General features: G+C 37.1%; 2 protein-coding genes across 2 annotated transcripts; one reads left to right on the top strand and one right to left on the bottom strand.

Annotated features, from left to right (window-relative positions):
- Positions 1-172: 172 nt before the first annotated feature.
- Positions 173-8,941, top strand: LOC108115518 (MAGUK p55 subfamily member 6). The gene is made up of 10 exons (XM_017227019.2): positions 173-546; positions 1,100-1,197; positions 5,254-5,406; positions 5,896-6,393; positions 6,884-6,982; positions 7,051-7,212; positions 7,272-7,482; positions 7,542-7,873; positions 7,939-8,013; positions 8,173-8,941. The coding sequence occupies exons 1-10, from the start codon at positions 441-443 to the stop codon at positions 8,347-8,349; spliced, it is 1,911 nt and encodes a 636-aa protein (XP_017082508.1). The 5' UTR covers positions 173-440; the 3' UTR covers positions 8,350-8,941.
- Positions 8,942-8,958: 17 nt separating this feature from the next.
- On the bottom strand, positions 8,959-9,915 carry LOC108115519 (proteasome maturation protein). Its single transcript, XM_017227020.2, has 3 exons — positions 9,808-9,915; positions 9,488-9,753; positions 8,959-9,195 (listed from the first exon to the last, which is right to left on the bottom strand). The coding sequence occupies exons 1-3, from the start codon at positions 9,808-9,810 to the stop codon at positions 9,060-9,062; spliced, it is 405 nt and encodes a 134-aa protein (XP_017082509.1). The 5' UTR covers positions 9,811-9,915; the 3' UTR covers positions 8,959-9,059.
- Between the last annotated feature and the right edge of the window lie 4,753 nt (positions 9,916-14,668).

Genomic DNA, 14,668 nt, shown 5'->3' on the forward strand with positions numbered 1-14,668 from the left:
TTAAAATTCTTGATAACATAAATTTTTTGAATTTGTAATGTGACCAACCTCATTGTGGCTTATAAAAGTGGCGCCGATAACAATAATATTTAAAAACCGATATGCCCACTTCATCTGCAAAAGCTTTCCAATTGGACGAGCGGTTTTTTGACTTTAGTTAGACTCTCTCGCACAAACAAGTCGGTTGTTTTCTTTCGCTGGTTGAGGTGTAAATTCCTCTCGCGCATGGTTGTTTTTGTTGTTTGCGTGGCGTTGTGTTTATAACAATAACAACAAGTGATTATTATAACTTAAAGACAAATTGTTTTCAAGTGGCTAAGCATATGGCTAAAACATAAGGATTAAACCCCTTTCCTTGGCCTGAAATACGATACTTCTTTGGCTCCTTCGTGGCACTTAATTTTCGGTTATTATTTTGGCCAACTCCCAGTGCTTCCAAAATGGTTCGATGGAGCGCGCGGTCGCGGCGTCAAGCTCGCCAGGATAAAGTAGAGCTCTTGGCCAGCAACAACAAAATGAATGGCGAGGACGATACGTCCGATAACGGTACGTGTCAGGGGTGTCCTTAAAAAGGGGGATTATTAAAAAGAAAAATAGTAATTTTTGAGTTAAAGATATTGGATTTCTTAGGTCAACTTAACCTTTACCTGCCAAATACGAATTCACTGAAAGAAAGCTTCAAAATAGAATTTATTGTTTAAAATTGAATAGTTAAGCTATTGGGCTTTTAATGTTCTTAGATTGGGTGAAATTAGGTAAGCTTAAGTGTATTTGTAAAACCAGTTTGCATTAAATATAATAGATAGTTCTGAAAGATCTAAAAACTAGTTTTAAGAAATGTTTCTAAAATTTTTAGAAATTTATGCAAATTGATTAGGAAGTTAAGTTAGTTTCTAATGTTTATAAAGAAATATAAGGGATAATAACTTAAAATTACTAGTTTTAAGTTTCCAACAATCCCTTTCCAAAAACCCTGCTGCGACCTTCTTTTCTGTAATTTAAAGCCAACATTAAGCTGCCAAAACGACTGTCATTTCATCTGTTAGCGATTGCAATTTTACGACTGTAACTTATCTAAAACACTTTCCTTTCGTTTTAGCCGCCTTCCGCAACTCGACGGACCTCTCCGACCACGACGAGATCTTCCTCAAGGGTCTGTTGCGTAGCAATCCCAATACGCCCCACAAGGAACTGATGGTAAGTAGACCAGAACATATAAACGTAAAAAGTCGAGAAAAAATAACTCGGCACAATTTCTGACCCACTTACTTGCCTTCGAGCATCTGTTCAATAAGAAAATTGCGCATACGGTTTTCCACACATTTTCCATTCACATCGAGACCGATACACTCGCGTACACACACAAACAGTTTTGCCATTTGTGTTTACTTTATCGATGGCATTGCATGCTGATTTTCGGTCTAGATAGAATTTTCCGGGGTGCTAATATGTGCGTGTGTTTGCTTTCCTTATTACATCATTTTCCTTGCCTCCCACAAAGACAAAAGCAAAACCCTTCTGAGTAAAAAATGAATTTTCTCGGTTAAGGCATATATGTACTTAAAATTATTTTTTTTTTTTTTTGGCTTTTGTGGCAATTATTATGGCCCATTACCGCTTGCTTTTTCGACTTTGCCTTCTCGCTTTTGTGTTTTTGCGCTAAACTTGACCTCTATTGCCTCGGCAGATGATTTGGCTTTTATGCAGATGGTAAGAGGTTTTTATTAGATCATCATGATATAACCATTGAAGTGGAAACTTACTTGACCTGACACATTTTCTTGTTTCTAACGTCCTTTTTGGAGTTTTCTTAAAGTGAAAAACTGAAGGAAAGTTGAAAGTTGGGAGCCTAATCAAAATGTAAATATTTTAAGCTGTTTATGCGGCAAACACGCAAACAAACTATGAAAACAATGATTTGATTTTTTATTTAAATGAATACGAATTTTATGTGCTCTGTTATGTAAGCTATTACTAATATGCCAAGGTGTTAGGATCTGAACTAGGAATTATAATTTTGATTACCAAATTAAGGAATGTTAACTAAAATTCTTAATATGTTTACATTATTTTTTGTTAAATACAAATTTTAGACTTATACTTGTTAATTTAGAAAATATTACCCAAGTTAATAAGCCAAAGCCAAAACCTATTAAAGTCTTAAACAAGCATTGCAGAAACAAAATAAGCCTAAAACACAGAAAACTATAATGGAAAGCGGCATCGCGTGACGCGGATAATTAGAATCCAACATTTTCCGAAGTATTTTCCTGGGCAGGTTCATTCGTTTGTGGTTTTTTCTTATGCTGCGGTCGTAGGCTGTTGAGAAAGGCAGTGAAAGTAATTAAACCTACGAGTCACGAGATAAGAAAATATGAAATGTCACTAACCAATTCCCTTTTTTTTTTTGATTACCCCAACTCTCCTTTCAACACCGCTCCTTGGAACACTCCCCCGTTTTATGTAGATTACATAAAATGCGGCACAAGTCGCAGTGTCAACTCTTTGACATCAACGCCCCAAAGAAATTGTGTGTGTGTGTGTGTATTTGAGTGTGTGAATAAGAAAACCGGTTTCGAAAATGTATTTCCAACGTAAACACGACGCTTTTTATGTTACCTGAGTTCGAAAAACGATGCACAAAAAGCGCTTAACTTGTTGGCCTACTAATGCAGCTGAGTCTGGACGTATGAGAAACTCATATGGAGGGTTAAGGAAAGAGCGTAAAGCTGGGCATTTCAGATTGGTTTTGGATTCGGAAGCTGTTAAGATCAAGAAAGTACTTGATAGCAATCTCAAGTTCTGTTAGGTTATATAAAGTAGAAAGGGAAAGGGAAGGTGTATGTACTTTCATTAATATTTTCTACTTTTCCATTTCTACAAAACTCATTTTAATTTTGAATTTTTAATTATTTATTTAATTTTAATAGTAAATTATTTTTTGGTAAGACTTACATTTTTAAGTACAAAATAATGTTGATATGGGTTTTAAGTTTTGAAATCTTCTGATTTTTTGTGTAAACTCACAACATAGCTTTAACAGAAAAAGAGGGTCAATCACTGTTAGTACACGCTTGCTGGCCATTTAAGCCACTGTTAAGTACAGTAACATAGAGATAACAGACTGCGTACAGTTATAACATGGCTCACGCTAAGCTTTTTACACGGCAAGCCAGCAAGCGAGAGTGAGAGCGGGCGAGCCAGAGAAAAGAGACGGCGACAGCTAGCCCTAGCTCGCTCACCAACTCTCGCTATTTGCCCCGAGAGCTTGTGAGTCAGTTACTTGCGAGCAGTGCTAAGGTGAGGTTCACATTCCGGTTATAAAACGCGCGCTACGGCTAGTCTTTAGGCCCCTTCAAATGAGTGAGCATTGGTGCTTGACTGTATTGGTGTTTGTACGGTGGTGTTTGTGAGCATGGCTTAAACGGGGCGGCATCGTTTTTAACCAAAAGGCAACAGTTAGTTGGCCCTCTCTCTGGCTCTCATTCTCCGAACAAACGTTTTTTCAAATTCAAACGGAGTACTCGTAAACCTGTGATTTTTCAAAAACTATCTAAAGGTGTTAATTAAAAACCAATCAATATATTTGTAAAAACGGAAAAACTGGAACAGTTATTAGTGTGTTGTGCTAGTGCCTTGGTAACCCCACTTGGAAAAGCTTTTCCGAGCTTACATTGATGACGTAGTCGCCGAGAACTGTTTTGTAACCTGGCCAACAACAGTCACAGTCTTGGCCATGTTTTGGCATTTACTAACAACAAACGAAAACCAAAAAAACTCCATACTACCAAACTTTTGAAAAAAAAAAAACTTCGAAATAACAAAAAGAGAGGCTCTCTCCCGCACACACGTATTGTACACCGATATAGCCGCTCGCTCTTGGCTTAAAATACTCACTACCGTTTTGGGAGTGGCTCCAAAAATAAAGACAACACGATATAAAAGTCAAATAAAAATATTAACAACAACGGTTAATGTAATTGTAAAACTAAATGGCCTTAAAAACTTATAATTTATTCAAATAGTTAAAGTCTAAAGTTGGCCAAAAACAGTTAACAGTTACTGTTAGTAGACAAAACAGTTCCCTACTTGTTTACGTGTTTTTTTTTTCGTTTGTGTGTCTAATTACCAGTTTTATTTAGTAAGCACCTGTTGCTATTCATTACATATTTTGAGGCAATTTTAAACTGACGTTGTCATGACGAGAAACATTTTGCTGAGTGGAGGTGAAAGCCCCAAGCTGACGAGGTATCAATAACAATTGTGGGTGTGTGTGAAAAAAGGGTGGGGATTGTCTGTCGCGTGGGGCTTCTTCACAGTTTTTCACACGGTAAAAGGGCTGAACTAAAGTAAAACCCATAGAACTCAGCAGAAATTCGATCTGCAAAGGCTTTGAGGTATAAATAAACAAAAGTCAAAAGGATTACTCATTCAAGAATCGTCATAAAAATATAATCCTAAATCAATGAAACTTTATTATTGTTTTTAGAATCATAGGCCTGAAACTTAATATTTCAAATTTAATCCCAATTCGTTATATAAATTTCCAAAACCAATTAAAGATATAAATACAACATTTTCACTAACATAAAAGTGAGGTTTCTTCCACGCAAATTCCAGACATTCCATTCCATTTTGTAAAAGCAAATCACAGAAGAATTTCCCAGAATAAAGTTCTTATAGAGACTGCATTTCTCCTCGTCTTCCTCTTATCACACCTCTAGAGATAGTGTTTCTCGTCAGTTTGCAGAGAGCAAAAGAGAAAAGTACTCCCACATTAAATACACATAAATATTGCATGAGTACGTCGTTGACTCAGATGACTTTCCCATCGTGGGCGAAAAATGCCAATGGGGCTGGAATAATACATTCAAGATGCCACAGAATAACAAAGTCTGGCACAGACAGGGAACAAATAAAGCCGGAAGATGAAATTATGTGCAATTAAAGCAGAAAACTCACTTTCCGCGCGACCCAAATTCAAATGGCAAGCGACCCAATTTTTGACCTAAGACTCCAAATATTCTGTTGTCAGCGGTGGAGTTCACAAAGGGTTAAATGGCAAAGATATAGCTGGAGAGGCAGCGAGAAAGAAGAAGAAGACTGTCCAAAAAGCTTGAACCAATTAACGCACTCACTCAATTAAGTTGGAGGCTTCATAACTTGACCTAGGGCAGGCACGCCCCAGACGAACCACTGAATTTAATTAGGCGTACATGACAAAGTCTTCATATAATTTTGTCTCATTTCCAGCTGAATCCGACCGAGCCGCAGCCAGTGCCATTATTCCTGCCCGCTCATCTGAATAACAAGCCGATCTGCGACGATATTATCCGCAAGTTCTCACCCTCGAGGCGTCTGGAGTCGCGAGAGCTCGCCAAGCTTCTCGCCCAGCCACATTTTCGTGTAAGTAAAGAAGGAAAGTGGTTGGAAAAGGCCTTTCTACACTCTCACTATAGATATTTATGATCTTAGATCAAGAATAATAATAACAATAATAATAATCTTTAACAGGACTGTATTGTCAATTATCTTCGCTTATTTGATTGATTGACTCAATGACTTTGATTTCGTATTTTATAAATATTTTTTTAGGATTTTCTAACGGATGTTGTTTATGTTTTGGAACAGGAAGTTTAGATAAACATAATCGCAGTGCTGTCAGAACTTTTCAATGAGATTGTGAAGGTTTTATTGTTTGAATCAGCAAAATGAAACGGATGTTGTCTTAAAAGTTGTCCAAACTCAAAATATTTGTGTTTTTTAAATACTGATAGACCAACGTAATAATATATAAATATATATAAAGCAAAATCAACAAGAATTATGATTCAAAATAGGAACAATAAAGATATTATATTAGTAATAATTTCTAATAAAAAATACATATTTCAGGCCCTTCTGCGCGCCCATGATGAAATAGGAGCGCTCTACGAGCAACGACTGAAAGCTGCCGGTGGATCCACCACCCAATTAGAGATCGCCAGCCAACGCCAATCGGGTGGCTACCTGTTCACCGAGGACATTCTCAGCACCAAGATGCCAGTGGAGACCATCAAGATGGTGGGTCTGCGCCGAGATCCCAGCAAACCCCTTGGCCTGACCGTGGAACTGGATGAATTCAAGCAACTGGTAGTGGCCAGAATTCTGGCAGGCGGAGTGATCGACAAACAGAGCATGTTGCATGTGGGCGATGTCATTCTGGAGGTCAATGGCACTCCAGTTCGTACGCCCGATGAGCTGCAAGTGGAGGTATCGCGGGCCAAGGAGAATCTCACTTTGAAGATCGGACCCAATGTGGATGAGGAGATCAAGAGCGGTCGCTATACTGTGAGTGGGGGTCAGGTAAAACAGAATGGCATCGCGGGTCTCGAGACGGGCAAGAAACTAACGGTAAGTTCGGTGTCTGCTTGAAGAATTCTTCCCAAAGATTGTTACTTGCTTGCATGAGTTTTGGTTAGTTGGGAGGAGAAATGAATTTTATTTTTAGTTAAGAAAAAATTCAAATAATGAAAGTTCTTTCTTTTTTTTAGCTTTTGCTAAGTTTTTGTACTTCAAATTTAGCTTTATAAGTTGTAAATTCGTAGTTTATTGTGCTTGCTGCATTACAAGATTCTTGACTTGCGATAAAAATGTTTAAATTAATTACATTTATTAGGTTTTTTCCTTGTAAAAAGACCATACAAATCCTATGTAGAAGTATGGTTACTTTTTCTGTTCCATAATAAATTTAATATTAGTCAATCTTAGAGCGAAATCCCTTCAAAATTCTCGAATCCCTTGCAACTAAGTAAGTAAATCTTGGCATAGCAACTAAAGGCCAGTTAAAAATGTTAAATAGTTATTTAATAAATTAAAAAATTATATTATTTTAAACTCACAGTGCTATATGCGAGCGCTTTTCACATACACGCCCTCGGAGGATTCTTTGCTGCCATGCAGGGACATTGGATTGCCCTTTAAATCAGGGGATATTTTGCAGGTATAAAGTATAAATAAAATAAAATAAAATATTTTAGAAATATTAATGTATTTATACCCTAAATAAAGATCATCAATGTCAAAGACCCCAACTGGTGGCAGGCGAAGAACATCACTGCCGAGTCCGAAAAAATTGGTCTTATACCATCCCAAGAATTGGAGGAGAGACGCAAAGCTTTTGTGGCTCCCGAGGCGGATTATGTTCACAAAATTGGCATTTGTGGAACAAGGGTAAGTTTTTATATTAAATCTATAAATAATTTCAAAATAAACATAATATTTCGTTTTAGATCTCGAAGCGAAAGCGAAAGACCATGTACCGATCGGTGGCCAATTGTGAGTTCGACAAGGCGGAACTGCTGCTTTATGAGGAGGTCACGCGGATGCCTCCGTTCCGCAGGAAAACCTTGGTTCTCATTGGTGTTTCCGGAGTGGGAAGACGTACGCTAAAGAATCGTCTTATTAACAGCGATGTGGACAAATTTGGAGCAGTTATTCCTCGTAAGTTAAGTTTGTAAAAGTGTTTAAATATATAAATCTGATTTACTATATCACTTTAGATACCAGTCGTCCCAAGCGCGCCTTGGAGGAGAATGGAACGAGCTATTGGTTCATGGATCGCGAGGAGATGGATGAGGCCGTTAGGAATAACGAATTCTTGGAGTATGGCGAGCACAATGGCAATCTGTATGGCACCCATTTGCAGTCCATCAAGGATGTGATCAATAGTGGACGCATGTGCATCCTGGATTGTGCACCAAATGCTCTGAAGATCCTGCATAACAGCCAGGAACTGATGCCATTCGTTATCTTTGTGGCAGCACCGGGCATGGAACAGCTCAAGACCATCTATGCGGATCGCAGGGCCACGGGCTCCAATAGAAATCTATCCGTATGTTTGTCGTAGAACCCTTTTAGTTCAGGCACAATCCTTTAATCCGAGCACGTATTCCACAGTTTGATCGTCAGAGTTCCATTCGATTCAGCTCCAGACGCGCCCGTACGCTCGAGTCCCTAGCATCGTTGTATGAGGTAAAGTTGCTTTTAAAATCTGCATAAAATACCTATCAAATGTGATAAATTCACTCATCCGCTTGGCGCACTTAGGCAACCCTAGTAGCCCTCTTAGATCTCTGCCTGAATACCCAAACATTGCTTAACACATTCGATTTGTATGGTTCTTTTGAACAGGATGACGATCTGGTAGCCACCGTTGAGGAGAGCAGCTTTGTTCAGCGGAAATACGAGAAATACTTCGACATGGTTATAGTGAACGAGGACTTTGATGAGACGTTCCGTCAGGTGGTGGAAACTCTGGATCAGATGAGCCACGAGGAGCAGTGGGTGCCTGTCAACTGGATCTACTAAAAATGAAACGCTAACCATCATAAGCTATTTGCAATTTCGCCTTCTTGCATATGCAGAAAATATATACAACAGATACCTATTGCCTATCATCACAATAAAAGGGATTGTTCCAGTAATTGAAGCTTCAAATCGCGGTAGCCCACTACAAATCTTTATAAAAAAAGCACTAAAATACCATTTTCAATACTAGTTCTTATTGATAAAATATTTATATCTGTTGTTTCTCAAATCAATTACTGTTATCAGTCTCTTTAAATATCAATTATGTATATATGCAATTTTTTGTATAATTTGAAATGCGCCCTCCGTTTACAATTCAGTTTTCCTTAAGTCTAAGCCTAATTTTACGAAACGAATTCGTCCATTTTGCAATCTCTTATTGTTTTATTTATACGAACATAAATGATTTATGTTGATACATATCTCCTCGGTTTATAATTTTAACGAATCTCCTCAGTACAACAATCCTTTCTGCCAATATTTCTTGTAGTTTTTAGACTTGTTTGAATAAAATGTATAAGTTTAACGAACTAGTTGAATATTGATGTGGAGTAAAATAAATAAAATACGAATAAATTTGGCTCAAAGAAAATATAGATGTTGTTATCCTTTAACCGAGGAACCAGAATACATTTTATTTGCCGAATTTAATGTTTTAGAATGTGTTTTTGTTGAATGCCAGGCATTAAAGCAACTATATTTATAAGGATTTATAGGTGAATTCCAAGAGATTTCTCCACCACAGCGTGGGGCTGACGCATTTGCTCGCTGTACTCGGGCAGGTTCATAAAGTCCTCAAAGCCAATGGAATCACAACGGCCAGTCAGGACATCGTCCATGATGTGGCTACAAGAATTGAGAAAAATTTGAATAAATTTTGTAAAGAAATAATGAAATGTTGGATGGTTTGTTAAATGGACAATATTATTTCTATTAGAAACTTTAAAATTAAAAATGATTTACGATTTGATTTATTAGAGAACTAACAACTAACTTTTTATAATGAAATAAAAACTTGACTAAACACTAACAAATTACTATAGAGGGATTCATAGTGATAGTATATGAGGCCGGTAATTGGGATGAGGTGAGCATCCTGGGTTCACGGCAATACAAAAATTAGACAAAAATCACTTACCTGGACGGAAGGAAGGGCAGTCGTCCCACCTGGCGGGCGGCAAAGCGTTCCATGCCCATTTTGAGGGGGACACCGAGTCCTTCGCGGTTGCGGAGCATTTGCATATTAAGATTATACTGGTGCTCGTTGTAGTTGAGTTCCGAGTCGCGGAGCCGGTGAACATGGGCCAGTTGGTTAAGGCAATTGGCCTCCGTTGGCATGCCCACACGACCGGTGGCATTCAGCACGGACACCTCCGCGGGTTGCACTTTCACTGATGGCTGGTACTGCAATTCACTATATTAGCACCTCAAATAACATTATTTAACAAATTTACTCACCATAGTTTATTTTATTTTAAGTATTTCAGACTTTTTAACGAAAATTGAGTGATTTACAAAATTTTTGTTGAATGACAAACAACTTCAGTGCGATTCAGTGTGGCCAAATGGCAAAACGATTTCTTACCATACTATCGATATTTCAAAATACGATAGTCGATTATTCGCTGTTTAGCTGTGTTTCAAGCAATGGTTGCAAAAAATATTGGTTATATCACTGACATAAACCATTGTATTCCAAAACCATTTTATCACTGTTTACAACCACATACGATTAGAATATTGGAGGGAAATTTGAAATGGAATTTTTGATAAGATTTGTATTATATATTCATTTTACAGTTTATAAATAAACTTTAATTTATTAAATTTAAGTCTAAAAATGTTCAAAGTTTTCAATAGCGTCGGTAATCCATTACAAACCTTCAAACATATCCTCAAAATTAGGAGTATAAATTTAATACAGAATCTTAGAGGTTAAGAGATATTTGCAAATTAAGTCGTTTTTAAAGAAAATTAACATTTTTAGATATCTGATGCTTCAGACACATATCAGTTCAATATTCATACTTCTAAGTAACATTTTTTGGGCTATGTAAATTGGTTTTATTAGCGCGTTTAGCACTTTGGTCTAGTGACGAACTTGAGTGCTGTGATTAATTACACCCTCGCCAGGCCAGCAACGAATATTCAAAATCAAATATATCGAACTCAGTTTCGGGTCTAATCAATTCAATCAACAAAAGAATTGTTGGCTGGCTGGTTGGGAGCTTTGTTTTCCTTTTCGCGCCCACACCTTTTAGCGGCTTTTATGATCTGCTGCTCCACAGAGACGCGATTCATTTGCATCGAGTGACAAACGCGAACGAATGCGAACCCCCAAATCACACGACAGAGCTTAATTAGTGCATGGTCACTAATAAAGATTTCGGTCAGTGGATATTGTGTGTTAATCAAACTCCCTCACACAATAGACGCAAACTGTCTCCGGTCGATCCGATCCGATCCTATCCAATCTGATCTTGAAACCGAAAGGGTAGCCAAATAAAAACAATAACCGGATGGAACGGTTGCTTAGTAAAACTAAGCCGAAAAATATAGACCTAAGTCTGAACTTGAACGAAAAGTAAATTTATGACTATTATATTTTTATCCATGCTATTTTAAATCATAAAAAACAAACTGTATTAGCTTACCAAGTAATTTATACACTTATTACGCAATTTTAATATACAAGCAAGCAGTTTATTTTTATCGTGATTTAGTGCTTTTATTATAAATTTTAACTTAAGTGGTGGCTGTCACACCAATATTTAAATAATTTTGTTTTCGTTTTAAGATATAAACATTTAACGCAACTCACTGGAAATTCATTCTTTAATCAACAAAAAGTATTTAAATTATTTTAAACATTTAAAAATAATAAATAAGAATTAAATTAACAAATTGATTGCTCGCAAATTGTTTAATGAATGAATACTATATTTAGAAACTGACTGAAGATAAGTGACAAATCATAAATATGGAATAAGACTATAAGAATGGCAATTTTTATGGCATTTAGTTGATAAAAATAAAATTAGATTTTATTTCAGATTTCTTCCTTGACTTAAAGAAGCGTCGATCTTTAATGATGCAACTTAAAGTGACTCATTTACTATTAAAAGTATAAAGTCTAAAAAGTTTTCTTATCTTCAAATCAATAAATAAAGAATTTAAAATATCATTAAGATTTATGGTTTGTTGAATTCTACATTTATTTATAAAAAATTTAAAGTCTTAAAATCATTTCTGCTATGAGCCACTCCCTTTATTTTCCATTCCCTTCAACTATTCAACGATTGATTTATAACGCTTACTTTCCGTTTTACAGTCTTTGACCAATTAATACATAGTATACGAGTCTGAGGCGAATCAACCAATTTAACCAGTCGAATATATGGATATATGGATGGCCAAAGAGTCAACTATGTATGGTCGGATGAAGATCTCAGGGCGAGAAGATCGAAATGTAAAAGTCAAATAAAAGTATAACGTCAAGAATTAACATTTTTTCACAGCAATAAATGCATAAAAGTCAAAGATGTGTACACAAAAAAGAAGAGACCCATGGGCGCAACTAGAGAGGGGATCGATCAGATCAAGGAATTCCTTTTAAAAACAGCTTGATTGGAGTGATATCGTCAACCTCTAGGTTTTTATATCCACTGAAACAGATATCATTGACTAAATTATGTAATTTAGATTCAATAACAGCATATCCATATTAGCTGAAAAAAAAGAAATAAGCCAAAAATAGATTAAAGAGTTTGTTTTCTGGTATCAAGCACTATATAAAAGATATCTTCTAATTACAAATAATATTTTCCCTCAGTGCATAAGTACAGGCATTTATGTATGACGTGTATGGTATAAAATTTATAATCTTTTGCAGGCCGTCTCCGCTGGATGCTGTATACTGGAGATGCTGACCCAACGTTCGCCATTGTCGTCGCTAATAGAGACATACAGCGTCCACTGGGAATTGATCACGGATCGAAAGAGCAGGAGGAGGCTTCGTTAACGGCACAAAAAGTTTGAATGTTTCGTTACTTTTCTCGGCTACCATAAACTTTTATGGCTGCACGACTCGGCGGAAGACGAGGACAATGAATTGGGATCTTGGAAAGGGGATCTTGCAACGGTGACAGGGAGCAGCTGTAAGCAGCCGTTGAGATGATTGGGCATTATGCCGGACGAGACTACGGGGCTATTCGGTATCTTCCTTTTTTTTTTTTTTTTTATAACCATAGGGGTCGCTTTGCCGCTTTGACGATCCTCCTCCTATGGGTGCCAATTAAGATACGAGGAAGAGGGTTGGAGCTGGGGCAGGGGATCTGATCTGGACCCTATTAGCAGCCATATTGCCAGGCACTGAGAGAGTATGGAGTTGAAGAATAAAGGGTTTTACTTTATTGAAAGATAAATAAAAGGTAACAATAATATTTCAATAACTTAACGATTTTCAGTTTCTGTAGTTTTATGTTATCTTAACTAGAGATCTTAATTTTTCCTGAATTGTTATGTGTCCAGCACTGAATCCAATTTCCAACTAATTTAAAACTATATTTAATAAATTCCATAATATGAATGTTTATTACTTTTGTAACTATATTTCCCTGATAATTTTCGCCCTGTGCATAGGCACCATAAAAGTTATATCCCGTTCGTGAGTGATCTGAGTAAGATCGCTCCGTACATTTTATGGCTCCCATTCGCTAGGATCCCCCTTGCCGCCATTGGGCAAAACTGGCTTCACATGAAACCAGATACATTGAGTCATAAATCAGCCGGCTGAGTGAGAGATGCCCGATTCGAGGATGTATTTTATCCATTTTTGAGAATGTCAGGATGTGTTTGCAGGACGAAATGGCGGACGCAAAACATAAGCTGTGAATTCAGAGTAATTTTGGCAGCAATATGTGTAATGCAGTAGCCAAGAAAAACAGAGGGTTAAAACGAAAACACAAGGCGTCGTCGGCAAAAGTCAAAAAAGCATTTCGTTACGCCAGGATGACCAAAGGCCAGCGACCAGGGATAATGAAACGGGTTGAACTGCAGAGTTCTACCAAAATCGGTGAATATACATATATAGATATCTGTCGATCTCTGGACATGTGCATTTGGCGTAACAGAAAAACAGAAACAAATGCAAACACACACTGCAGTCGCCCGCTCTCAATTTGGTATATCTTTTTTTTAGCGTGTAGGTGTGAAAACGTCGTCCACTTCCTTTATCGAGGAGGGGTTTTTTCTCGTATTGTTTTTATTTCTGGTTACCGGGGGTCTCCCCAGGTCATTTTGCATCTTCGCTTACATAAAAGTCAAAATATTTTCAGAGAGAAAAAAGAAACAAAACCCTGAACATGCTGCCGTTTTAATCTTAAAACGTTTTTCGATTCGGTCACGGTTCTCTACGGTTGGAGGTTTCCAAGCCAAGCCGTTGTATCAAAATCTGGACAGGTTGTATATTTCTCTTCGCATCGGCTTTGACGTTTCCGATTCTGCTAATCGCAAACCCTATAAATCAACCCCTCAAGAGCCCCAGCCAGGTACAACTGCTATACTCTATACTATAGTACACTATAAGTGCTAGATGTGTACTATATTCGTGCTCCTATCGTCTGGCACTTCAGATCGCCTTGTTTGTTGTGACGGGCGCCAAGTCAATGGGTCTGTTCCTTTGCATTCCTCATAGCGCGACTGGGATTTCATTTGAATTTTCTAATTTATTACCAATATAAATTTAACTAGCATCGTAAAAAATTCGAGGATATTCTGTTCAACAGATATTATAAGCTATTGCTCAAAACTGCACTGCATCTGCATTATTACTAATATGAGTATGTATGCCAAAGCTATACAAGAAAAAGCCTTGGCACTTGTTTATAAAATAACTTCATAATTTACGTTTTAAGCCGTAAATATTTCCGTTCAGCGCTTAAAAACTATAATAAAACTTTTCGAGCTATAGCGTATAGCTTTAGAAGGCCCTTCTTCTTCTTTGTAGAAATTTTTCTAAAGAACGTTGAGATGTAAATTGATTAAAAAACTACAAATTTGTTTTATTTTTTTATTTCAAAGATTCTTCTAACATATTTCTGCGTCGAAAAAATATTTATTTTTGATGAGTTCAGACTAAAGATAACTCAACATTTTCTACGCATTTATTCACAAAATATCAAATGCACTTAATTGACTTTTTATAAACTCTAATTGCAGGCAAAATGCAATGCCCCAACTGACCCCAGTCGATTTGCGTGAGTGCGAGCGAGCCAACCGTATAACCGATAACAGTAATGGCCGAGTGGAGAGGCGAACG

The sequence above is a fragment of the Drosophila eugracilis genome, unplaced genomic scaffold (genome assembly GCF_018153835.1).
Source record: "Drosophila eugracilis isolate 14026-0451.02 unplaced genomic scaffold, ASM1815383v1 contig_1197, whole genome shotgun sequence".
Lineage (NCBI taxonomy): Eukaryota > Metazoa > Arthropoda > Insecta > Diptera > Drosophilidae > Drosophila > Drosophila eugracilis.

What these genes read in the sequence shown, in the direction of transcription:
- LOC108115518 (XM_017227019.2), top strand. Translation starts at nt 441, where the DNA reads ATGGTTCGATGGAGCGCGCGGTCGCGGCGTCAAGCTCGCCAGGATAAA. An exon ending in CGCCCCACAAGGAACTGATG is followed by an intron (nt 1,198 to 5,253) that starts GTAAGTAGACCA and finishes TCTCATTTCCAG; the next exon opens with CTGAATCCGACCGAGCCGCA. An exon ending in GCTCCAATAGAAATCTATCC is followed by an intron (nt 7,874 to 7,938) that starts GTATGTTTGTCG and finishes CGTATTCCACAG; the next exon opens with TTTGATCGTCAGAGTTCCAT.
- LOC108115519 (XM_017227020.2), bottom strand. An exon ending in CTGCCCTTCCTTCCGTCCAG is followed by an intron (nt 9,196 to 9,487) that starts GTAAGTGATTTT and finishes CAATTCTTGTAG; the next exon opens with CCACATCATGGACGATGTCC.